We start from the raw sequence: 22,575 nt of genomic DNA on the forward strand, positions 1-22,575 counted from the left end.
TCCAGCCCCGGGGGGTTTAAAAGCCGTGTGGATGCGGCACTTGGGGACATCGTCAGGGGTGGCCTTGGGGGACGGGTGAACTGGGGGCGTCTGGGGGCTTTCCCGTCTCAGCAATTCCCTGATTCCGTGATGTCCCAGTTTCCCCAGCATGTCCCGCTCTCCCTCCCAGCTCTGTGGGCAGATGGAGTGTGTGTGGGGAGTCTGTCCCCATTCCCATGGGAATGTCACCATCTGTCCCCCTGCTCGGCTACATCCGGCTGGGGGGACATTCCCAGTGCTCCCAGTGCGGAGCAGCCTCCAGCTTACTGGGAAGGGAGGGAAATTCCCATACTGGGAGCAGCTGTGGGGTTCCCCTGTACAGATTGGGCAACACTGGGAGTGGCTGTGGGGCTGCAGGTGCACCCCCCGCCGTGGGTCCCCCCCCTCAGAGCCTCATTGGCATTTTTTACTCATTTCAACATTAACTCAGATTTTTGGCGCTTGTTTATTTGGGGGAGCGGGGACACTGAGGGGACACGAGGTGGCTCCTGCTGTCACAAGAGCCCTGTCATGCTTCAACCATGACAAAGACCCCAGAGGAGTCTCCTTCCTTCCTCCCTCCCTCCCTTCCTTCTTCCTCTTCCTCCCTCCCTGCCCTTCCTCATAATTAAAAAGAATAAATGGAATAGAAATAAATAGAATTAAATGGAATAGGAAGAACAGAATGGAGTAGGAGAACTGGACTAAGCAGAAGAGAACAACTGGAGTAACTTAAACAGAATTAATTAAAACAGAATAGAAAAGAATAATAAATGAAAAAATTAAAATAAATTGAGTTGAAGAAACTTCTGGCTTTAAATACTGACACGGGGCAGGGCACTGGTGGCACTGGCACGGACTGGGAAATGCCCCGAAGGGACATTGCAGGGTCCAAAGGCACTTCAGTGTCTGAAGAGAACACGGAGAAATATCCCAGAGGGATTTTGCAAGGTCCAAAGATACTCCAAGGTCACAAGGCACACGGAGAAGCAACCCTGGGGGATTTTCTCAGGTGCGAAGGTAACATGGAGAAACATCCCAGAGGGATTTTCCAGGGTCTGGAAGAACTGGGAAGCGCACTGGAGGGCATTTCGAGGTCCAAAGGCACTTCAAGGTCCAAACGGACACGGAGAAATGTCCTGGAGAGATTTTCCAAGGTGCGAAACGGACACGGAGAAACCTCCCAGAAGGATTTTCCAAGGTCCAAAGGGACGTGGGGCAACATCCCAGATACTTTAAGATCCAAAGGGAACATGGAAACACATGCTGGAGGGATTTCCCAAGGTCTAAAGGGACACGGAGAAGTCCCTGGCTTTCAGAAGCCTCCAGGGGCTCGTGGCTCCAGGGGTGCCCTGGGGAAGCCGCGGCACCGGCGAGGTCACATCCATCGGAGCACCGGCACAACCCCGGTCCCGCGGCTACTGCTGGTCACCCGCTGGGAGGTCCCTGTGCCCGCAGGGGTCCCTGACCCCGAGGGGTTCCCCGGCCCTCAGCAGGTCCCTGTGCCCGAGGGGCTCCCTGTCCCCAAGCATGCCCCCATCCCCGCGGGGGTGCCTGTCCTTGAGCAGGTCCCTGTCCCTGAGCGGGTCCCCATCCCCGCGGAGCATCTTAACCCTGTCCCTGAGTGGGTCCCCGTCCTCACGGGGGTCCCTATCCCTGTCCCTGAGTGGATCCCCATCCCCACAGGGGTACCGGTCCCTGTCCCTGAGTGGGTCACCATCCCCACAGGGGTACCGGTCTCTATTCCTCTCCCTGAGTGGGTCCCCGTCCCCACGGGGGTCCCTATCCTTGTGTCTGAGTGGGTCCCCGTCCCCGCGGGGGCCTCTGTCCCCAGGCGGGTCCCCGTCCCTGCGGGGGCCTCTGTCCCCAGGCGGGTCCCCGTCCCTGCGGGGCTCCAGGTTGCGGGGGCGGCAGCGCCGGCGCGTTCTCCGGTGCGTGCTGAGGTTGGCCCGGGAGGCGAAGGCGCGGCCGCAGCGGGCGCAGGGGAAGGGCCGCTGGCCGGAGTGCGCCCGGCGGTGCAGCCGGAGGTACTCGCGGCGGGAGAAGACGCGGCCGCACTCGGGGCAGGGGTGGGCGCGCTCGGGGCCGCGGTGCTCCCGCAGGTGCACCTCCAGGCTCTCCCTCCAGCTGAAGCTGCGCCCGCAGCGCCCGCACACGAAGGGCCGCTCCTCGCCCGGCCCCGCCGCGCCCGCCGAGCGCCGGTGGCCCCGGAGCAGCGCCCGGTGCGTGTCGCGGTGCCGCAGCAGGTCCCCGCGCAGGCAGAAGGTGCGGCTGCAGTCGGCGCAGCCGTGCCGGGCCCGGTTCCCCCCCCGCAGCTTCTTGTGCGCCAGGAGGCTGCGGCGGTGCCGGAAGGATTTGCCGCAGGTGACGCACAGGTACGGCTGGCCCGGGTGCGCCCGGAGCGCGGCCTCAGGCCCGGAGCGCGGCCCGCGGGTGCCGGCGATGAGGGGCCTCGACTCCGCCGACACCTCCCGGGAGAGGGTCCTGGCGCAGCCCCCCGGCTCGGAGTCACGCCAGCCAGAGCGGGGGACATCGGAACCCAATTCCCAGTGTCCCCCGGCGTCGTCCTTGCTGTCAGAACCACTCCAGGCACCTGTTGGGAACAGAGTGTCACCATGGGAGAGTCCTGGACCCACCGCCGGCCGCATGCCCACCCCTGTGACACCGTGGGGAGACTCCCAACCCAGTCCAGGGGGTGTCAGACAGGGGCTCTGGCCAGGGCCAGCCCCCCAGCCCCATAGGGTGTCCCCAGTCACTCACAGCTGTTGGCGGTGTCGGGAGCTCTGCCGTGCTCCCCAGCGCAGGGAACCCCCCCGTGTGACTCCTCCTTCATGTGGGTGAACTTGGAGTTGGGGTCTGTGTGGGAGGAAGGACTCTCAGTGTTCCCTGCAAGGCATGGGGAGTGTCACCAGGGAACCGTCACCAGGCCGGGGGGCTGTGCTGGGGGTGCGGGGGCAGCAGGACGGGGGGACAGTGGGGCCAGGCTACCTGGTACCATCATTGCTCACACCCGGGACACATCCGGAGCCCCGCTCTGCATGGAGAGATGGGGGTGAGCTCTGTGGGGCAATCGGGCTGCGGGCCCCCACCTCGGCCTCCACACCCACAGCTTGGCCTCGGAACCCCCAGCTGAGCCTGTGGACCCCCCGCCACGTACCCAGACCCCTGGCTGAGCCTCTGAACCCCCGACTGAGCCCCCAGACCCCCGACTCAGCCTCCGGACCCCCAGTTCAGCCTTCAATTGTGTCCCCAGCCCCATGACACTTCCAGCCCTGTGGCACCCCCTGTCCCGGGCACCCGCAACCCCACGGCACCCCGAGCCCCGTGGGACCCCCAGCTCCACGCCCCCGTCCCCTCACCCAGGCTGGCCACCAGGTCGTAGTTGTCGCCCATAACCTCTCGGTGCAGGGCCCGCTGCCAGGGCGCCAACTCCGCCCACTCCTCGGGGGAGAAATACACGGCCACTTCCTCGAATGTCACTTCGGGGAGCACCCCCTGGCAGGGACAGCGCGGGGCTCAGGGGGGCCGGCGGCACCGCCCCTCGCCGGGCACCCCAAGGGGGTCACCCGGGGCTGCAGCACCCCCCGGGCTCTGGGTGCCCGACCCCCCGCTAATCCCGACCGGAGGCGTCGGGACAGCCCCGCCCAACCCCGCCACCCGTCCGCAGGGACCCTCGGAACCCCTCCCCCGCCCAGGGCCCGGGCCCTCCACCGGGACACCGCGGCTGCAGCACCCCCGGAGCCCCCCGGGCACGCCCCGGGCTCACCCGCTGCATCGCCGGGCGGCGCCCGATGGCGGCGGCGGAAGGGGCTGGGCTGGGGGGCGGCACCGGGCGGGGGGGGAAGAGCACCGGAACCGGGTGTTGGGGGTACCGAGGGGTCCTCGGGCCAGGCGGGGGAATTCTGCTGGTGGGGCGGCGGCGGCGGCTGCACCGGTGGGTGCCGGGATCCGGCTCCTTCCCAGTGCCCGGTGGGCCCGGGATCCGGCCCCGCTCCGGCTACGATCACCCACCCCGGCAGCGTCACCCGCCCCCCAAACGGGGCTGCTCGGGCACACGCCCCCCCTCCAAGACCACCCCCGCCAAATCCCGAGGAACCGGCCTGGTGACTCCGGAGATCTGGGAGCCTCCGCACCAGAGGGTCCCACACTGGAAGGGTCCCGCACCGCGTGTCCACCCCAGGACAGGAACACCCGGAGCCCCCGGCTCCTGCCCCTGCAGCCCCTGTGCCCAAACCTCCCAGAACTCAGCCGGGGTGGCACCGGGTGTCCCCAACCAGAGCAGGGGAGCTCAGCCACACGCCTGGCCAGTGGCACAGTGTCTGTATCCCACTGGGTCCCCCCAGTGAGAGCCCCAGTGTGAGACCCCCCCATCTGTCCCCAGGAGCACTGGAGGCGTTGGTGCCACCCCCGTGGATGTGACAGTGACCCTGGGGTCGGCTTGGTGGTCACCCTCATCCTGAGGTTTGGTGGTTGCAGAGCACGTCGAAAGGTCCTGGCACAGTCACTGTCACTGTCCTGGTGGGCCCTTGGTGATGGGCTGGGGGGCAGAGCCTTTCCCGGGGCTCAGGCCAGGACTGCGGCTCCAGAGAGGCCCCTGTGTTCCCCCCCCCCCAGCCCCAGAGAGAGCACGTGGAGCCCCAGAGCCATCAGAAGCTTTTATTTTAAATAACCTCAAAAAATAGAATTGCAGAGAGCAGAGCTGGGGGAGGGGGACTGCAGTGGGACCCCCCACCTGGCCGGGGCTCCAGCGGTGGCTGTCCCGGTGTCGGTCCCGTCAGAAGACCCGATTCCCTTTGGGATGAAGCAATGGCAGCTCCCTGTGGTGTCTGTGGCAGAAGCTCTGCCCGAAACCATGGATCCCCGGCTCTGTCACATCGGGGGGACACAGAAACACCAAGCAAACCCCAGCAAAGCACCCCGTGCCCTCCGTGCCGCTGGAACCCCGCACAGGGCCCCCCACCACCTCCGGCTCCAGCAGCCACCCGGCATCACCCATCCCAAATCCGGAATATTGAGTCCCAAAGCGCGCAGTTATCCAGAGCAAGCAGAAGCACAAGCTGCCCCCCCCCATGCCCCCGGCACCGGAGGCATCTCCGGGGCCCTTCTGGAAGCAGAGCTGAGCCCCTCCAGGCCCTTTTCCTTTTCCTGGCTGCTCTCCCGGTGCGCTCCCAACTCCTCCGCATGGAGCTGCACTGGGGATCCCAGGAAGTCAGCCTGTAGCAGGAAGGGCCCCACACTCCCATCCCAACCGTGTCCCTAGGGAATGCCAGCCAGTCCGGAGCAGGATGGAAGGTTCTGGAGGCACAGGGAGCCCTTGGGGGCCCCTCTTGTCCCATGTCTGGCTCCAGTGGGTGCAGCTCCACAGTGTCTAGCTCCTTCTGGTCTGTGTGGTTACAGCCAACATGACAGATCTGGTCCAGCGCTGTCCCCTGCACACCTCTGGTGTCTTCCCAAGCCAGAAACGTGCCATGTCCCAGTCCGGAGCTCTGCTTTGCCCCATCGGCCCCTGCTGGAGGCTCCTCCAAGTCCCAGTCCTGAATCCGGCTGGCGGTGTCCCCTTGGCACCAACCCCTCGGCTCCATCGCTTTGGCTCTGTCCCCTCGGCCCCATTCCTTTGGCTCCGTCCCCTCGGCTCCATCCTGCACCAGGTTTGCTGTGGGTGAGTGCAGGAGCCGAGGGCCGGCCCTTGCCGGGGAGGGTCTCGGTGGGGGTTCCAGTGCGGGGGATCACAGGCAGGTGGGGCAGGGTGGGGGTCCTGGTGCGGGGGTCTCAGCGTAGGTCCCAGCGTGGGGGTCACAGGCAGCCGGGACACGGGGCCGGTTTCTCCTCGCCGCACTCCCGCTCCGGCGCTCCCGGCACTCGCTTCTCCTCGAAGGCCCGAGCGCAGCCCCCGGCCTTGGGCCAGAGCTGCCCGCGGGGGGGCTCGGGCGGGCGGGGGGCCAGGCAGGCGGCGCAGCAGCACGGGTGGGGCAGCCCCGGCGCCCGGGGGCTCGGGCCCCCCCCGGGGCACTTGCAGGGGGGCACCGGGGCGGCGCCGGGGCCGGGGGGGGGCTCGTCCTGCATCAGCTGCAGGAGGATGTCGGCGGCGCCCGTGGGGCTGTCGGGGCGCGCCGGGGGGGCCCCGCGGGAGCACGGCGGCAGCAGCAGCGCGGGGGGCTCGGGGCCCTTGGCCAGCGGGTCCCCGGCGGAGCAGGGCGGGGCCAGGCCGGCGCCGTGGGTGCGGCGGTGCCGCAGCAGGTGAGCCTTCTGGCTGAAGCCCTTGCCGCAGTCGGCGCAGCGGAACGGCCGCTCCCCGGTGTGCGTCCGCAGGTGCACGGCCAGGTTCACCTTCTGCCGGAACCGCTTCCCGCACTCGGCGCACGCGTGGGGCCGCTCGGCGCAGCCGTGGGGACACTCGGCACACGCGTGGGGACACTCGGCACACGCGTGGGGCTGCTCGGCGCAGCCGTGGGGTCGCTCACAAGGGTGGGGCCGCTCGCAGGGGTGAGGATGCTCGGCACAGGTGTGAGGATGCTCGGCGCAGGCGTGGGGACACTCGGCACAGGCGTGAGGCTGCTCACACGTGTGGGGCCGCTTGGTGCAGGCGTGGGGCTGCTCGCAGGGGTGAGGACACTCAGCGCAGGGGTGTGCCCGCTCGGCGCAGGGGTGTGGCTGCCCGCAGGTGTGGGGTCGCTCGCAAGCGTGAGGATGCTCCGCACAGGCGTGAGGATGCTCCGCACAGGCGCGGCGCTGCTCGGCGCAGGTGTGGAGCCGCTCGCCGCAGCCGTGGGGACGCTCGGCACAAGCGTGGGGATGCTCGGTGCAGGCATGGGGGCACTTGGCACAGGTGTGCAGCTGCTCGGCACAGGTGTGCGGCCGCTCGCCGCCGCCGTGGCCTGGCCGGAGCCCCCCATGCTCCGCACAGGCCTCCCCGCAGAGCCCACAGGGGAAGGGGCTCCCAGTGGGGTCCAGGGCGTTGGGGGCGGGGCCGGGGGTCCCGGTGTGCACCCGCTGGTGCACCCGCAGGGACAGTTTGCTCTTGAAGCGCTTGGGGCACTCGAGGCAGGTGAAGGGCTGGCGGCCCAGGTGCGTCTTCTGGTGTGCCAGCAGGTTGGGCTTCTGCGCGAAGCGTTTCCCGCACTGGGCGCAGGCGAAGGGGCGCTCGCCCGTGTGCACCCGGTAGTGCGTCACCAGGTTGCCCTTCTGGTTGAAGCGGCGGCCGCAGACGCCGCAGGTGAAGGGCCGCTCACCTGTGTGGATGCGCTGGTGGGTGGCCAGGTTGGTTTTGAGGCTGAAGCGCTTGCCGCAGGTGTCGCAGCGGAAGGGGCCGCGCCCGCCGGGGCTGTGCCCGTGCCGCGGCAGCCGCTCGCACTGCGCCAGGCCCCGCCCGCACTCGGGGCACGGCCAGGGCCGGCCCTCGCCCGCCCGCACCGGGGGGGACCCGGGCGGCCGCTCGGCGCCCGGCTCAGCTGGGGGGGCCCCGGGGCACGGCTTGTGCCCCGCGTGGCTCTTCTGGTGGGCGACGAGGGCAAGCCAGAGCCCGAAGCTGTTCCCGCACTGGTTGCAGATGAAGGGCTTCTCCGGGGGGGCTGCGGCGTCCCCCGGCCCCGGCTGCGCCCCCAGGGGCCCCAGGAGGGGGGGGCCGGGGGCAAAGGGCGCGGCGGGCGCCTCGGGGGGCCGCAGCAGGGGCACCTTGGGGCAGAAGCCGTCGCCGCAGTGGGCACAGGGGAAGGGGGCCTCACCCGGGGGCGGGGGGGGAAAGCCCTTCTCGGGGCACGGGAACAGCTCGGCGCCCTCGGGGGGCTTCGGGGCGGGCGGGAGCGGGGCAAAGGGGGCAGGGTCCTGCGGGGCAGGCGCGGGGGGCAGCAGGGCGGGCGCGGCCCCGAAGGGCGCGGCGGGGGCCGGGCCGCGCGCGGGGCAGCGGCGCTGGCGGGGGATGTGCGTCTTCTGGTGGGCCTTGAGGGACACCTTGTCCTTGAAGCACTTGTGGCACTGGGCGCAGGGGAAGGGGCGCAGGTCGGTGTGGGTGCTCTGGTGCGTGACCAGGTTGGTTTTCTGGGTGAAGCGCTTGCCGCACTGGGCACAGGCGAAGGGCCGCTCACCTGTGTGCACCCGGTAGTGCGTCACCAGGTTGGTTTTCTGGTTGAAGCTGCGGCCGCACAGGAAGCAGGAGAAGGGCCGCTCGCCCGTGTGGATGCGCCGGTGCGTGATGAGGTTGGGCTTCTGCCGGAAGCTCTTCCCGCACTCGGGGCACACGAAGGGCGCGTCCTCAGCGCAGCCCCGCGCCGGCGCCCGCGCCCGTGCCTTGCCCTCATCGGGGTGGGCACCGTGGATGCGCTGGTGCGCCAGCAGGTTGGCCTTCTGCGAGAAGCTCTTGCCGCACTGGGCGCAGGGGAAGGGCCGCTCGCCCGTGTGCACGCGCCGGTGCGTCAGCAGGTTGGGCCGCTGGCTGAAGCTCTTCCCGCAGTCCCCGCAGCGGAACGGCTTCTCCCCAGTGTGGATGCGCTCGTGCGTCACCAGGCTCTGCTTCTGCCGGAAGCCCTTCCCGCACTGGGCGCAGCGGAAGGGGCCGGGGACGCCCCCCTGGGCCCCCCAGCAGCCGGCACGGGGGGCCGGGGGGTCCCGGGGGGACTCGGGGCCGCGCTGCCCGCCGGGGAACCAGCGGCCGGAGCTGCCGCCCGCGGCCGGAAACAGCTCCAGGGAGCCAGCGCCGATCCCGGGCTTCTCCTCGGGTTCCACCTTGCTCACCCGCCCGGGCTCCACTGCACCGGAGAGAGCCCGGCGTTATCCCGGCTCTCGGAGAATTCTGGGCTGTCCCGAGCAGGGAGGACCCAGGTCCAGCCCCCCCTTCCTCGTGGGCCCCTCAGCGCTGAACCACGGGGAACTGGGACACCCCAAAGAGCCTCAACTCCCCAAGACTCTCCTGGTCTGTGACACCCCAAAGGGACCCCAATCCCCCCGGTTTTTGACACCCCAAATGGTCCAAACTGGTCTAAAATGGCCAAAACTGGTCCACAAAACTGGCCAAAACTGGCCCAAACTGGCCCACAATGGCCAAGAAGTGGCTTAAAATTGCCATAAATTGGTCATAAGTGGCTGTGAACTGGCCCAGAATAGCCCCAAAATGACTGAAAATTGGCCCAAAATGGCTGAAAATGGTCTTTAAACTGGTCCAAACTGGCTCAGAGCAGCCTGCAACTGGCCCCAAAAAGTTCTAAACTGGCCCAGAACACCCCCACACCATCCCAGCCCATCTCTTCCCCTGAGCCCCCCGATCCCACTGCTCCCCCATTCCCACGGGGCCAGACTCACCAGCACAGGGGCTGCCCATGGCCTTGGAATCCTCCGGGCCCGTCCGCGCGGCTCCAAATGGCTCCTCCGGCGGCTTCATCCCAAACAAACCCCCCGGCTTAAAGAACCGGTACCCTGGGGGAACACAGGGCACCACAGAGCCGGGATCAGGGACAGAGCTGCCACTGGGAGAGCTGGGAAGCTGGGACTGAGCCGCTCCCAGGAGAACCGGGCTCTGGCAGTGGGGGATGGAGCTGCCCCTCAAGAATCAGGCTCCAGGTGAGGTGGGACAGAGCCATTCCTGGGCTCTGGGTTCCTCCTGCAGCCTCTCCCATCCCCGGGAATCCCCAGAACACTTTCATCATCCCAGTTCAAAGTTCCCACAAAAATGCACCGAGCTCTGTGCGGAAAATTCCACCCTGGCCCCCACTCCAGGGTGTCCCCCCCACTCACCTGTGCAGGGATCCGACGGGATCTCGGCGCCAACGGCATCCAGCTGGGATCCGGCCCGCGGCGCTGGGCTCAGCCGGGAATACGGGAGCAAATCCAGGGCGTGGGCGGGCTGGGGAGGGGGCAGCGGCTCAGCGGCATTTTGGGGCCATTTGGGTCATTTTGGGATGTTTGGGGACCTTTCCCTGAGTTTGGCCACAGGCCAAGGGCAGGGATCATGCCCCTATTCCTGCATCCCAAATATGAGGTCCGGGTTCCTTGCTCCAGGATGGAGCTCACATCCCTGCTCCCCCAAATTAGATCCCCACCCCTCCAAACCAAATCCCTGCTCCCCCAGCAGATCCCTGCTCCCCAAACAAGATCCTTGTTCCCCCAAAACAGAGGCCCAGCCCCGCTCCTCCAGAACAGATCCCTGTCGCCCCAGCCCCACTGCCCACCCCCCAAACCAGCTCCTTTTCCAGGCAGGACCCGCACCGAGGGAGGAACCTTTCCTGAGGAGCCACTCCCGCTTTTCCGGGGTCACTGAACCGCCCCCAAGCCCCCCGTGCCCTCCCGGATTCCTCTCGTGTCCCCCAACCCCCGGAGCCCGGCGGAGGCAGAGCTGGGGGGGTGGCGGCCCCCCTGCGCTCCGGGACTTCCCAAAGCGCCGATTTCCCAGAAAAACTCTTGGAGGGCTCCAAGGGTTGAAGAAAAAAAATCACCGAAAAAGCCCCCGGCCCCGGGATTCCCGCCGGGATCCCCCCAAATGTCCTGGGGCGGTGGAGGAGCGGGGGATCCCCCCGGGAATTCCGCCGGAATCCCCCGCGTACCTGGGGCGCTCCCCCCGCGGACATCGCTCCCCCGGGCCCCTTCCCGGCCCCTTCCCGGTCTCTTCGAGAGCTCTTTCCCAGCTGCTTCCCGGCTCTTTCCCGGCCTCTTCCCAGCCTTTTCCTGGTCTCCTTCCGCCACCGACTCCCTCAAATGGCCGCGGCGGGGTCCTGGGAGAGCGGGAGAGCCGGAATGTGAGTGGGAGTGGGAACGGGGACGGGAACGGGAAGGGCAGCGGGAGTGGGAGCGGGAAGGACGGCGGGAACCAGGCCGGAGAAGCGCGGCAGTCCCGGAGCGGCTCCGGCGGCCTCGGCCCCCCCGTCCTCCTCCTCCTCCCCCCGGAATTTGGGGTGCGGAAGGCGCCGAGCGGGGCCGGATCCGGCTGTGGACGGCGAGAGCTCGGGAACGCTGGGAGTTGTAGTTCGGGATGGGATGGGATAGATTAGATGGGAGCGAGCGGGAGTGACCTGCGCCAGCAGGGAGCAGGGAATGGCCCCGCACGGCACCGGCTTGTGCAGCCGGGAACAGCCCCGGGAGCCGGGAATGGCCCCGCACGGCACCGGCTTGTGCAGCCGGGAACAGCCCCGGGAGCCGGGAACGGCTCCGGAGTCAGGAACAGCCCCGGCACAGCATCGCCTGGAGAACCGGGAATAGCCCCGGGAGCCGGAATCAACCCCGGTACAGCCTCGTCCTGCCAGGAATAGCCCCGGGAGCCGGGAACAACCCCGGCACAGCATCGCCTGGAGAACCGGGAATAGCCCCGGGAGCCGGAATCAACCCCGGTACAGCCTCGTCCTGCCAGGAATAGCCCCGGGAGCTGGGAACGGCCCCGGTACAGCCTCGTCCTGCCAGGAATAGCCTCGGGAGCTGGGAACGGCCCCGGTACAGCCTCGTCCTGCCAGGAATAGCCCCGGGAGCTGGGAACGGCCCCGGTACAGCCTCGTCCTGCCAGGAATAGCCTCGGGAGCTGGGAACGGCCCCGGTACAGCCTCGTCCTGCCAGGAATAGCCTCGGGAGCTGGGAACGGCCCCGGCACAGCCTCGCCTTGGCAGTCAGGAACAGCCCTGGGACTCGGGAATAGCCCCGGCATGGAATCGCCTCCTCAGCCGGGAACAGCCCCGGGAACCGGGAACAGCCCCGGGAGCCGGGAACAGCCCCGGGGCCACCGGGCCGGATTCCCCCGAGCCCCCGCCGGCTGCTGCGGCAGCTCCCGGCTCTCGGGGATCCCGGCTCTGCTCGGTCCCGGCCGCACCTCGGGGGGGTTCGGAGGGACCCCCGTGCGCCCCCAGCACCCGCCCCCTCCTGGGGAAGCCCCGAACCCGCCGCTGCCACGTGTGTCCCCCCACCCCCGACACCCCCAAACACAACCTGAGACCCCTGCAGGGCCCCGTGCCCGCCCCAAGCACCCCCGAACCCCGCCGAGCCCCCAACCCACCCCCGGGTCACGTGACCGCGATCCCCGAGGACCCCTCCCCGGGAAACTCACGGGCGGCCGCTGCCCCACGGCGCAATGACGTCACGCGTTCGATGACGTCAGCGCGTTGGTGACGTCACGGTGACAGCCACGGCAGCATCCGGCCGCGCCCCGTTCCGGGTCGGGGGGCGGGGCCGGGGACAGCGCCCCCTGTCGGCGCCGCGGGCAGCACAGCCGTGAGGCGATGGGAGGGGCCGGAGAAGCCCCGCCCGCCCAGGGCCCCCCAGTGTCCCCCCAGTGCCCCCAGTACAGACCCAGTGCCCCCCGAGCGTCCCCCCAGTGTCCCCCAGTGCCCCCAGTACAGACCCAGTGCCCCCCGAGTGTCCCCCCAGTGCCCCCAGTACAGCCCCAGTGCCCCCCCGAGTGCCCCCCAGTGTCCCCCAGTGCCCCCAGTACAGCCGCAGTGCCTCCCAGTGCCCTCCCCAGTGCCTCCCAGTAACCCCCAGAGCCCCTCAGTGTCCTCCAGTTCCCCCCAGTGACTCCCCAGTTCCCCCCAGTGTCCCCCACTGCTCCCCAGTTCCCCCCAGTGTCCCCCAGTGCCCCCAGTACAGCCCCAGTGCCTCCCAGTGTCCCCCAGTGCTCCCCAGTACAGCCCCAGTTCCTCCCAGCAACCCCCAGAGCCCCACAGTTCCCCCCAGCTCCCCCCAGTGACTCCCCAATTACCCCCAGTGTCCCCCACTGCTCCCCAGTTACCCCCAATGTCCTCCCCCTGCTCCCCAGTTCCCCCCAGCTCCCCCCAGTGACTCCCCAGTTCCCCCCAGTGTCCCCCACTGCTCCCCAGTTCCCCCCAGTGGCTCGCCAGTGCCTCCAGGGCTCCGTCAGTGCCTCCCCAGTGCCACCCGCCCACCCCCGGTGCCACCTGTGTCCCCCTCCCCTCCTGCCAGGAGGGGACAGCCGGGACAAGGACAGCCGGGAAGAGCAGGAGGCTGTTCCCAGGGGCTGGAGCCCGTTCCCGGGGACACCGCACCATTCCCGGGGGCCGGAGCCAATCCCGGGGGACAGGAGCCCATGGCCGGTATCAGGAGTTTGTTCCCGGGGGCAGGATGTCATTCTCAGTGGAACATGACAACATTCCCGGGGAGCACAAGCCCGTTCCTGGTAGTCAGGAGCCCGTTCCTGGTAGTCAGGAGCCCGTTCCTGGAGGCTTTGCTCCCGAGGACAGGAGCCGGTTCCTGAGGGCAGGATGTCATTCCCAGTGGGACATGAAGCCATTCCGGGGGACTGGAGCTTGTTCCCAGGAGCAGGAGCTCATTCCCGGGAGGCAGGAGCCCATTCCCAGGTGCTGGAGCCCGTTCCCAGGGCAAGATTTTGTTCCCGGGGGTAGGATGTCATTCCCGGGGGCTGGAGTTTGTTCCCAGAGGACTGAAGCCCATTCCCGGGGGCTGGAGTTTGTTCCCGGGGAGCAGGAGCCGCTCCCGGCAGCCCATGACGCCATTCCCGGGGTCTCTCCCTCCATCCCATTCCAGCCCCTCCTCCCGGGCCCCGCGGGGTGGGGGGGGGTCACCCGCGGGGCCGTCCCGGGGGCGGATTTGGGGGCAGATCCCAGGAAATCGGCTCATGCCAGCCCGACGCCAGCGGCCCGTGGATCCGTGAGGCCGTTCCCGGCGGGATGAGGCTCCCAGTGTCCCTGTGGCTGCCGCTGGCCCTGGGGGTGGCCGCGGTGGCCGCGGTGGCCGCGGGCCAGTCCCCGCTCCAGCGGCGCGTGGTCCGGGATGTGCTGGAATATTTCCACGGGCGCAGCAATGTGCATTTCCTCTTCAAGGAGCGGGAGGTGGACGGGGTCATCGAGCGGGTGAGTAACGGGATTTGGGACCGGGAACCGGGATTTGGGCGCCGGGATGGCCACAGGAATGGGGAGGGGTCAGGGAGGGGCGCGGGTGTCCCAGAGGGAGTGGGGAGGGGGACGGAGTGTCCAGGAGGGAGCGGGCAGTGGAAGCGGTCATCGAGGGGGGGAGCAGGGGTTGGGATTGGGATCTGGGATTGGGGGGTCACGATGGCCACGAGAACAGGGAGGGGGTCAGGGAGGGGGTCAGGGTAGGTGTCCTGCAGGGAGCAGGTGGTGAACGGGGTCATCGAGCAAGGGAGCAACAGGATTCGGGATCGGGATTTGGGGCTCAGGATCCGGGATCACCATGGGAATGGGGAGGGTGTTGGGGTGTCCCAGCAGGAGCAGAGAGAAGGTTGAGGAGGGGATTGGGGTGTCCCAGAGGGAATGAGGAGAGGGTCGGGGTGTCCCCGAAGGAATGGGAGATGGACAGGGTCATCAAGCAGGCGAGTTTGGGATTTGGGATTCGGGGTTCAGGATTGGGATCCGGGATGGCCACAGGAATGGGGAGGGGCTCGGGGTGTCCCGAAGGGAACAGGCAGGCACTGGGGTGTCCAGGGGTGCCCCGGGATCGGCCCTGCTGGCCAGGCTGTGCTCGGTTATTCATTAACAGATCCAAGCTGATCCCAGTGCCCCCCGGAGCGGGTCTATCCCGGGGTGCCCCTGGATCACTGTCCCGAGTCTGGAAAGGGCCAGGACTCCAGGGACCCCCCACTTTGGGCCACTTGCCCATCTCGGAGCCACCCTGGGGTCATTCCTGGGCTGGGTTTACCGGAGGTTCTCTGGGATTTAGGATCCCTCCCATGGTTCAGGGTCCCTCCTGGGATTTGTGGTTCCTATGGAGGCTTTGGGGTCCCTCTCAGGGGTTGGCATCTGTGGGGTTCAGGGTGTCCCCCAGGATTTGGGGTCCCTCTGGGGGCGGTTGGGTCACTCCTGGGGTTTGGGGTCTTCCCGGGGGCTGTATTTCCTTGGAAATCTGTGGGGTTCGGGAGTCCCTCCAGAGGCCAGGATCCCTCCGGGGGATTCTGGGGCCCTCCCACACCCTCCCACCCCCTGTTCCCACAGGAGGACCCCTCGGGGACGTTCGTGCAGCTCCGGCTGGGCCTGGCACAGACGGCATGTCGGAAGCGAGCGCCGCAGCGGCACTGCCGGGTGCTGGAGAGCCGGGTGAGGGGGGACCCTGGTAACGTGTCCTGGGAGTGTCCCTCCTCCCCTGGGGCACATCCCAGGGAGCTCCCATCTCCCTTGAGCCCATCCTGGAGTGTCGCCCCCTCCCTCAGGACACATTCCAAGGTGTCCCTCTCCCTTGGGCCACATCCCCACTCCCTTGGGGCATATCCTGGGGTGTTCCCCCTCCCTTGTGGCACATCCTGTTCCCCCATAGGGCCCCATCCCTTAGGCCCATCCCTGGGTGTCTCCTCTCCCTTGGGTCCCATCCCAGGGGTCACACGGCCCCTCAGCCTCCCCCAGGCCCCCTTTCCCCCACCATGCTGCCATGGGTGCCAGGGTGGGACAGAAGGGATGGTGGTTGGTGCCAAGGGGTCCGCAGGGGTCCCGGGAGTGACATCCCGCCATGTCCCCAGCGGAGGCCAACCTGCCTGGCCTGCTACAAGTTTGACACCAGCGACGTCCCCAAAGTGCTGGACAAGTACCACAACTGCGGCCCCAGCCACCACCTGGCAGCCAAGGTGAGGTGTCCCCAGTGCCCCCCAGTGCCCCCGGTGTCCCCCCGTGTCCCCGCCCGGTGCCAGCCCCTGCTGTGCCCACAGGAGATCCGGCAGCGGGACGAAGCCGAGTGCCGGGCAGTGGAGGAGGCCGGGAAAGGTGGGGACATGCTGTACCTGCCCGGAATGTTCGCCTTCTCCCGGGGGCTGCCAGCCTAGGTGAGTACGGGGACACCCCTGGAGACACCCCGGGATGGGGACATGGCTGGAAGAGCCCCCGGGATGGGGGGGACAGGGGGACAGAGGGATCCCTCACAGCCCTGACTCCGTGCCCCCTTTCCAGGCACCACGGCACCGATGGACGCTGCCATGGCGGTCCCGGCCTCCCCCGCTTGTCACCCCCCAGCACAGTGTGACCAAGGAGGGTCCTGGACGTGTCCCCCCCTCCCACCTGTCCCCGCTCCCCAGTAAACCCAGCGCTGGCTCCGCTGTCATGGCTCTTATTCCCCCCTGGCATCACCCATGTCACCCCCCACCTGTTGTTCCCAGGATGAGGGATGGGGACATGGTGGGTGGGGAGTGGGCTCCATGTCACCACTGCCTGTGTCACCTGTTGTCCCCAGGGGTGAAAGATAGGGAAATGGTGGGTGCAGGCTGAGCAGTGGAGAGACCCCTGAGGCTGCAGGACACAGGGACGCTGGAGGGTGGGACACGTTTAATGCACGGTGCCACCATGTCCCCTGTCCCCGAGATGTCCCATGGCTCCTCTGGTGTTCCCTGGGGATCCTGTGCCGGGCTGTGGTGGCAGCGGGGGTCTCCCAGCCCAGTTTTGAGGGTCCTGTGGCTCAGAAGATGAAGGTGCTGGGCTGTCGTGACACTGGGGAGGTGCCATAGTCCTGGATGGGCTGTGGTGGCTCTGGGGGTACCCTGGTTTCAGTGTGGAGGTCCCACCGCTCAGAAGATGAAGGAGATGGGCTTGGGGTGGCTCTGGGGGTCTCACGGCGACAGTGTGGGCTCTGAGGGTTTTCCTGGATCCATTTTTGGGGTCCCATGGCTAAGAAAATGGAGAAGTTGGGATGTGGTGGCACTGAGAGTCTCCTAGACCTGCTTTTGGGGCCTCACAGTTCAGAAGATGAAGGAGCTGGGCTGGGGATGGCTCTGGGGGTCTCCCGGCCCTGGTTTTGGGGTCCCACAGCTCAGGCTCTGGCTCTGGGGGTTCTCCTGGGTCTATTTTTAGGGTCCTGTGGCTCAGATGATGAAGGCTTTGGGCTGTGGTGGCTTTGGGGGTTCTCCAGTCCCATCTTTGGGGTCCCACAGCTCAGACCACAAAGCCTCCAGGCTGTGGCACCTCCGGGGGGTCTCCTGGCCTTGCCAGGGTCTGTGGCACCTCCGGACACCCCCAGCCCTGCCGCGCTCAGAAGCCGAAGTTGCCGTGGTGGCGGCGGCCGAGCGCGCGCTGGGCCTGGGCGATGGAGTCGTCGGCGCGGCGGCCGAGCTCGCGGCACTCGCGCAGGGCCTGGCCCAGCTGCCGCGTGGCCTCCTCCAGCACGGCGCTGCGGCGCGGCGGCCGCGGCTCCCAGAACCCGGCCTGCACCCACGGCTGCGGCGGCTCCGCGGGCGCGGCCGGCGCGGCCTCGGCGTCCAGCGCGGCGTCCAGCTCGCCGCACAGGCGGAACAGCTCGCTGCCGCGGCCGGCCACGCGCTGCCCGTCGATGGCCTTGAGGCCGGGCAGCATGGCGGCCAGCGCGGCGCGGTAGGCGGGCGTGGCGCACACGGGGTTGCCCAGGTTGCCCAGCGGGTCCCGCAGCCGCAGGCTCTCCAGGTGCCGCAGCCCCTGCAGGCAGCGCAGCTGGCGAAGGCTGCGCAGGCGGTTCCCGGCCAGGTTGAGCTGGCGCAGGCTCCGGCAGCCCCGCAGCGGCTCCACGCTGGCCACGCGGTTGCCGGCCAGGTTGAGCACGGCCAGGGCGCGCAGCGTGGCCAGCGGCGCCAGCCCCGCGATGGCGTTGCCGGACAGGTCCAGCCACTCCAGGTTGGAGCAGTCGGCCAGGCAGCCCAGGTGGGCGATGCCGCGGCCGCGCAGCCGCAGCAGCAGGATGGACTCCAGCGAGAACTCGCCCGTGGTGGCCTTGAGCAGCGCCGGCGTCACCCGCACCCCGGAGCCGTCATCCTCTTCCTCCTCCTCCTCCTCCTCCTCCTCGTCCTCCTCGGACGCCTCCGACACCTCCGGCTCCGGCGCCTCCTCCCTGCGCCCCTCCATCCCCGCGGGGAGGTCCTGGGGGCACAAAGGGGCTGGGGGTGGCACTGGGGAACCCCCCGGGGCGGCTCGTGGGGTACCCTGGGGTATGGGGACACGTGTGGTGTGTGAGTGGGGCACAGGGACACACATGGGGCACATCTGGGGGGAACAGGGGACATGTGTGAGGGGGTGTGGAGCACAAGATGTGGGGCACATCTAGGGGTGTCACGTCCTCCTCCCCACGCCCCTCGCATCCCCGAAAGGAGTCCTGAGCAGGGAAAGGGGTTTGGAGTGCCATTGGGGAACGTCTCTGGGGGACACGGTGGCTATGGGATGGTCTGCGTTGTGGGGACACGTGTGGAACCCATCTAGGGGTAAACTGGGGTGCAGGGACATGTGTGGGACACATCTGGGGGGGTCTTGGGGGTGTGAGGGCACGTGTAGGACCCTAAGGCCATTGGGTGGTCAGGGGACAAGCATGGGGGACATCTGAGAGGAACCTGGGACACAGGAACAGGTCCAGAGCCCATGGAGAGCCCCCAGACCCCCAACGCCCCCAGACCCACCCTGTTCCATCCGCCGGTGCCCTCAGGCCTCCCCGTTCCCCCCGTCGGTACCCCCATTACAACCCCAGACCGCCCATTTCCCCCGCACCCAGCCCCCCGATCTCAGATCCCCCCCCCCGTTCCCTCCCCCGCTGCTCCCAGACCTTTCTGTGGCCCCCCCCCGGTGCCCTCGTGACCCGCCCCGAGCCCCCCCCTTCCACTGGCCCCTCCCCGCCCCCCGGCGCCCCCCAGGTCCCCCCCAAATCCCCCAAACCCCGCTCCCCCCCCCCCCCCGCTCTCACCGCACGGCGGCTCCCGGCCGTCCCCGAGGCCCCGCCCCCCGTTGCCATGGGGACGAGGCCCCGCCCACTGCCCAGGCCCCGCCCCGTGGGACGAGTGTCCCGGCCACGCCCCCTCCTCTGTGGCCACGCCCCCCGCCCCCCGGTCCGTCTGCCCGCCCCGTGAGCCCCCCAGGGTCCCCCAAAAGTTCCATAAAAACGGCTTTATTGGCAGCAGTTCGGCTTCATTCCCGCTGTCTCCTGGCCACGGCAGCGCCGCAGGGGGGAGATCCCCTCCTGTCCCCGGGCTGGGGTCCCCCCGCGCCCCCCACACCGACCCCGGCACCGGGGCTTTGCAGCGCCACCGGCCACGACGCTCTGGCGGCCGCTCCTGCGCCACTGCCGGTGGGAGAACGGGCCGGGATCCTGTGGGATCCCCCTGCCGGGGCCCCCGGTGCATCCCGGCACATCCCGGCTCTCAGGATGTGGCACCGGCACATCCCGGCATCTTCCGGCACATCCCAGTGCTGGGGACTCGCCACCGGCACTGCTGGAGGCACTGGCACATCCCGGCACACCCCGTGCAGGGTGCCGAGGATGCAGCACTGGCAGCTACTGGGTCCCCTGGCACATCCCAGTGCCAGGACTCACCGCCGGCAGCCATCAGGGCCCGTGGCACCTCCCAGCACATCCTGGCATCTCCGGGTACATCGCAGTGCCAAGGATTCACCACTGGCATCCGCTGGGGCCCCGGTACCTCCTGGCGTTCAGGGGCAGAGGGTGGGGGGCTCTGGCCAGCTCAGCTGGGACCCAGTGACGCTGGTGCCAGTGGCAGCGGTGGCTGTGCCCATCGCCGTGCCAGTGGTGGCCGTGCCCGTCCCTGTGCCCATCCCGGTGCCGGTGCCGTGGGTGCGCTCGTGGCGCTCCAGGTGAGTTTTGCGGGTGAAGCCACGGCCGCAGCGGGTGCAGCGGTGGGGCCGCAGCCCCGTGTGCACGGCCTGGTGCCGGCCCAGGTTCGTCTTGGAGCTGAAACGGCGGCCGCAGCGGGCGCAGGCGTGGGGCCGGGTGCCCGAGTGCACCAGCAGGTGCCGCGCCAGGTGCGCCTTGCGCCCGAAGCCGCGCCCGCACTGAGGGCAGGTGAAGGGGCGCTGGGCTTGGGGCACCTGCGGCGGCTGTGGGGGGTCCTGGGCACAGCCGTGGCCACATTTGGCACTGGACACCTCTGGCTGGTGCTGGTGGTCCTGGGCACCGGGCACTTGCGGGGGCTGCAGGAGGGGCTGGGCTTCCTGGGAACAGCCGTGGCTGCAGTTGGCACTGGGCACCTCTGACAGGACCTGGGGGTCCTGCACGAAGGGGCGCTCGGCCCTGGGCACCTGTGATGGGTGCTGGGGGTCCTGGGCTCCGGGCTCCTGTGGGGGCTGCAGGGGGTGCTGGGGGTCCTGGGCACACGTGGCACAGCTGAGGGCTCGGCTCTCCAGGTGCTGCCACAGCTGTGACGCCGAGTTCGGCCTCCAGGTGAGGCTCGTCCCGCACTGGGGGCAAATGAGCAGCTTCTCCTCAGCAGGGACATCCCCGTCCCCATCCTGGTGTCCATCCAGGTGTCCATTTCCAGTTCCTGGCATCGGTCCCGCGTGCAGCCGCAGGTGCGACGCCGGGGTCTGCTTCCAGGTGAGGCTCATCTCGCCCGCCGGGCACGGCAGCGGCTTCTGCTCGGCGGGGCCGTCCCCGCGTCCCTCCCCGTCCCCATCGCGGTGTCCGTGGCCCAGCGCGGGGTCCCCGTGCAGGCGCAGGTGCCGCAGGAGATGCTGGCGGTGGGCGAAGCGGCGGGGGCAGCGCGGGCAGGGGTGCGGGCGCTCCCCGGTGTGGGTGCGCAGGTGCCGGTCCAGGTGGGTTTTCTTGCGGAAGCGGCGGGCGCAGCGCGGGCAGGGGTAGGGCCGCTCGCCGGTGTGCGTGCGCAGGTGGGAGCGCAGGTGGATGCGCTGCCGGAAGCGGCGGCCGCAGTGCGGGCAGGGGAAGGGCCGCTCGCCCGTGTGCACCCGCAGGTGCCGCGTCAGGTGCGCCTTCTTCCCGAAGGCCTTCCCGCACTGCGGGCAGCAGAACGGGCGCGGGCCGGGCTGGGAGCAGCGCCCGCACCCGCCGGGGCCGGGGCTCATCCCCGCGCCGATGCCGGGGACGATCCCGATGCCGGCGCCAACGCCGATCCCGACGCCGTCCAGGGGTGGCCCCGGCCCCCAGGCCGGCAGCACCCCGTATCCCAGCTCCTCCGGGCACGGCTCCTCCGCTTTGCAGGCGCCAGCGCACCCCGGTGTCCCGGCGGGCTCGGGGGGGATGGCGCCGGGCAGGGGCTGCGGAGCCAGTGGGGCCTCAGCCCCGGTCCCGACTGCCCCTGCCCAGGCCTCGTCCTCATCCTCCTCCTCCACCTTCACCTTCCGCACCAGCCACTGCCCTGCAGGGACACGGGGGGGCGGTGCCAACGCCAGCATGTCCTGAGACAGCCACTGGCACCAGGGCATGGTAACTGTCACCCAAGGACCTGGAGCTGCCACCGGCAGTCATGGTGACCATCAAGGCCAATGGCACCAGGGACACGGTGACCATCAATTTAAGGACCTGGCACAGTCACTGGCCCTGGGGACATGGTGACTATCCCCCAAGGACCCAGCACTGCCACCAGCTCCAGGACGGGGTGACGATGACCGTGTGGCCCCAGCGTTCCCGGGAGATGCCTGGTAGTGCCGGTGTGACCACTGTGTCCCTCACCTGAGCTGTGGAGCTCCGGGTCCCCTGGATTGTCCCCCTCATCCTCGGGAGTCACCTCCGCCTTGGGAACCACCAGCCACGCTGGGGGGACAAAGAGGCACAGACAGGTCCCTCCCCGGCTCAGGGGGGCCCCGAGCACCCCGGGACCCCGCGGTCCCCACCCGAGACCACCCGGAATCCCCCAGTCCCCACCTGAGCCGGCGCATCCCGGTGCTTCCATCTCCTCCGGCTCCGTCTCGGCCACGGGGAGACCTGCGAGGGGGCCCGGGTGAGCTCCCCAGACCCGAACTAGGGCCCCCCTGCACAGCCGGGGGGGTTTGGGATCCGCCGGCCCCCCGGGCACATACCCCGGGCACGGTGGGGGTGACCGCTCTCCTGCCTGGGGGGTTCCGGGGGGGTCTGGAGGGGTTCGGGGGGAATCCAGGGGGGATCCAGGGGGGCCAGGCAGGGTTCGCAGGGATCCGGGGGAGTCTCGTGGGGGTCTGGGTGGTCCGCGGGGTACCCGTGGAATGGTGTCCCCGTCCTGCTCCCCCAGCAGCTCACGGCCACCCCACCCCCTTTCTCCGTCCTCCCTGGACCCCCCCGTACCCCCACCCAAGCCCTTTTCGCACCCCCAGCCCCCTCTGGGCCCCCCCACTGTGCCCCAGGCCCCTCAGTCCCCCTTCGTCCGCCCCCCAAACGGTTTTTGTTCCCCCCACTGTCCCCTCCGTGCCCCCCCCCTTCCCTTCCCGTCCCCGCCCTCCCATCCTGCCCCTCCCCCCCCCTCGGTCCCCTCGCCCTTCCTGCCCCTCCCGAGCCCGATCCCGGTCGCGATCCCGGTCGCGATCCCGGTCCGGTCTCGGTCCCGCTCGTACCTGTGGCCTCGGGGCTCCCCCGGCCCCACCGGCTCCGCCGCCGCCGCCACCGCGCCCCGCCCCCCGCGGTGGCCGCCGGTCCCCCCGCCCCGCCGGGACCGCCCCCGGTGTCCGCACTCCCCGGGTCCCCCCCGGGTCCCCCCCGTCCCCATGTCCTCCACCCCAGTGCCGTACCGGGTGTCCCCCTTGGAGGGACACGGACACGGACACGGACACGGACACGGACACGGACACGGCTGGGTCGGGGACAGGAGGGGGGGGGGGGCGTATGGGGGCACGGGACAGGGACACGAGGACACCGGGGGACTTGGGGACACACAGGAGACATGGCGAGAACAACGGGCCAGGACACGGGATCGAAACGGGGACATGAGGGACACGGGCAGGACCGGGC

General features: G+C 69.2%; 4 protein-coding genes across 5 annotated transcripts; 1 reads left to right on the top strand and 3 right to left on the bottom strand.

The window, feature by feature from the left end:
• Window positions 1-4,660: 4,660 nt before the first annotated feature.
• LOC309583340 (uncharacterized protein) lies at window positions 4,661-12,142 on the bottom strand. 2 transcript variants are annotated; one of them, XM_082298980.1, is made up of 5 exons: window positions 12,032-12,142; window positions 10,548-10,715; window positions 9,742-9,850; window positions 9,310-9,423; window positions 4,661-8,759 (listed from the first exon to the last, which is right to left on the bottom strand). In XM_082298980.1, exons 2-5 carry the CDS (start codon window positions 10,569-10,571, stop codon window positions 5,812-5,814), a joined length of 3,195 nt encoding a protein of 1,064 aa, XP_082155106.1. In that variant the 5' UTR covers window positions 10,572-10,715; window positions 12,032-12,142; the 3' UTR covers window positions 4,661-5,811. The 2 variants fall into 2 exon arrangements, with proteins under 2 accessions (XP_082155106.1, XP_082155105.1); XM_082298979.1 differs by lacking the exon at window positions 12,032-12,142 and having other exon boundaries at window positions 10,548-11,165.
• Window positions 12,143-13,605: 1,463 nt separating this feature from the next.
• On the top strand, window positions 13,606-15,969 carry RARRES2 (retinoic acid receptor responder 2). Its single transcript, XM_082286900.1, has 5 exons — window positions 13,606-13,811; window positions 14,910-15,011; window positions 15,428-15,532; window positions 15,614-15,727; window positions 15,852-15,969. Exons 1-4 carry the CDS (start codon window positions 13,629-13,631, stop codon window positions 15,725-15,727), a joined length of 504 nt encoding a protein of 167 aa, XP_082143026.1. The 5' UTR covers window positions 13,606-13,628; the 3' UTR covers window positions 15,852-15,969.
• Window positions 15,970-16,260: 291 nt separating this feature from the next.
• Window positions 16,261-18,639, bottom strand: LRRC61 (leucine rich repeat containing 61; the record flags this gene model as incomplete). Its single annotated transcript, XM_082302360.1, has 2 exons — window positions 16,261-17,780; window positions 18,592-18,639. 2 exons carry the CDS (start codon window positions 18,637-18,639, stop codon window positions 16,923-16,925), a joined length of 906 nt encoding a protein of 301 aa, XP_082158486.1. The 3' UTR covers window positions 16,261-16,922.
• Window positions 18,640-18,891: 252 nt separating this feature from the next.
• ZNF467 (zinc finger protein 467) lies at window positions 18,892-22,208 on the bottom strand. Its single transcript, XM_082277353.1, has 5 exons — window positions 22,182-22,208; window positions 21,675-21,809; window positions 21,520-21,579; window positions 21,328-21,408; window positions 18,892-21,013 (listed from the first exon to the last, which is right to left on the bottom strand). The coding sequence occupies exons 3-5, from the start codon at window positions 21,545-21,547 to the stop codon at window positions 19,335-19,337; spliced, it is 1,788 nt and encodes a 595-aa protein (XP_082133479.1). The 5' UTR covers window positions 21,548-21,579; window positions 21,675-21,809; window positions 22,182-22,208; the 3' UTR covers window positions 18,892-19,334.
• Window positions 22,209-22,575: the final 367 nt, after the last annotated feature.

The sequence above is a fragment of the Coloeus monedula genome, assembly GCF_965178545.1.
Source record: "Coloeus monedula genome assembly, chromosome: 1".
NCBI lineage: Eukaryota > Metazoa > Chordata > Aves > Passeriformes > Corvidae > Coloeus > Coloeus monedula.